At 38.9% G+C, this 2,047-nt stretch overlaps 1 protein-coding gene across 1 annotated transcript in view; it reads right to left on the reverse strand.

The window, feature by feature from the left end:
* Window positions 1–1,873, reverse strand: part of LOC106883966 (splicing factor 3B subunit 4) — a 15,262-nt gene extending 13,389 nt beyond the window's left edge. The window contains exon 1 of the mRNA XM_052976886.1: window positions 1,728–1,873. Coding sequence (XP_052832846.1) covers window positions 1,728–1,862 — 135 coding nt within the window. The 5' untranslated portion in view covers window positions 1,863–1,873. The remainder of the gene's footprint in view (window positions 1–1,727) is intronic.
* Window positions 1,874–2,047: the final 174 nt, after the last annotated feature.

The raw sequence follows: 2,047 nt of genomic DNA on the forward strand, positions 1-2,047 counted from the left end.
ATATTCAGCGTGACACAGTGTGACAAGGCTGACCCTTTGAATTACAGGCACAACAGAAACAGGAAGAAAGAGTGAGAGAAAGTTGTGGTGAAAGAGTACAGCAGGGCTCACCACCATCCCCTGCCGGAGCCTTGTGGAACTTTAGGTGTTTTCGCTCAATAAACACTCACAACGCCCTGTCTGGGAATCGAAACCGCGATCCTATGACCACGAGTCCGCTGCCCTAACCACTGGGCCATTGCGCCTCCACAAGAACTCAGAACATAGCAACAGACAAAATACCACGAAGCATTTTGCTCAACATTCTAACGATTCTGTCAGCTTACCACCTTAATAATAATAAGACGAACCCTTTCTACTATAGGCACAAGACCTGAAAGGAGCTAGTTGATTCTATCGACCCCAGTGCTGAAAAGGATGAAAGGCAAAATTGACCTCAGAACATAAAGATGGATAAAATGCCAATAAGCAGCTTGTCTGATGTGCTAATGATTTTGCCAGTCCACTACCTTTTCATATTCTTTTCTACTAAAGGCAAAAGACCTGAAATTTTAGGGAAGGGGCTGGACCATTACATCAACCCCTGTGCTCAACTAGAACTTGTCTTACTGACTGCAAAAGGATGAAAGTCAAGGTCAACCTAAATGAAATCTGAACACAGACATGAATGCCACTCAGCCTCTTGTCCAGGGTGCTAATGATGGTACCAGCTTAACACCTCATGTTTTAAATTCTAATAGAGGGCCAGAAAAGACGGAAGGCAAAGTTGACCTCGGTGGAATTTCAATACAATAATAATTGCTTCGAGTTTTTGGCACACAGCCAGCGATTTTAGCAGGAGGGGACTAGTCAATTACATCAACACCAGTATGTGACTGGTACTTTATTTTATTGACACTAAAATGATGGCAGCAAAGTTACTATCAGTGGAATTTGAACTCAGAATGTAAAGAGCCACAAGAAATACCATTAATCAATTTGTCTGGTGTGCTAACGATTCTGCCAGTTTGCCACCTTAATAATAATAATAATAATAATAATAATAATAATAATAATAATAATGATAATAATAATGATAATAATAATAATAATGGTTTCAAATTTTGCCACAGGGGCAGCAATTTTGGGCAAGTTGATTAGATCGACCCCAGTGTTCAACTGGTATTTATTTTATAGACCCCAAAAGGATGAAAGGTAAAGTCAACCTCAGCAGAATTTGAACTCAGAATGTAGCAACAGATGAAACACTGCTAAGCATTTTGTTCCGGCATTTTAATAATAATAATATCTCTTCATATTGCTCATGGTAGCAAAATTACACTCCCAAAGTTAGCCATCATACGATGGGTAAACACTCTACTTCTAAAATAATCACAAATTTCCACTGGTTTAGTAAAACAGTATCAACTTTTTACATAGAAATATATCAAAATGTTATTTCAAACACAAGGACACAACATGCTACCAGGTATTGAACTCGGGGTCTTATGATTGTCAGCCAAATACACTGACCACTAAACCACATGCCTTCGCTACAAATGGACATCGTTAACATCAACCACAGTACTGAGTGGACTGGGTGCTTTTTTCTCACCGTTACATTTGATTCCATTTAAACCCATTAGATCTGTTGATTCCATAATCAGCCCTTATGAAATGTGGACATGCATTCAGAGTTAATATGGGAGACGGGGGGGGGGGAGGTTAGAGGGAAGTGAAATATTTACCTTGTTTACTCGTATTGGCTTGCCATACAGTTTGATCATGTTCATTATTTTAATGGCATAATCTGCATCTTCTTCTCCCATAAACTCAACAAACCCATATCCTTGGTGGCTCTGAGTGACTCGGTCTTTAGGCATATGTACATTCACTGCAGAATAAAACAACACAACAACAAGAAACAATTAAGCACAATAATAATAGACATGTTTTTCTGCTAGCTCGTTGCCTTAAAGATGACAATATTAATAACAATAATAATCGTTTCTGCTGTAGGCACAAGGCCTGAAACTTTTTGGGAGGGGACTAGTAGTTAATTTCATCA

This window comes from Octopus bimaculoides, chromosome 26, assembly GCF_001194135.2.
Source record: "Octopus bimaculoides isolate UCB-OBI-ISO-001 chromosome 26, ASM119413v2, whole genome shotgun sequence".
Taxonomy (NCBI): Eukaryota; Metazoa; Mollusca; class Cephalopoda; order Octopoda; family Octopodidae; genus Octopus; species Octopus bimaculoides.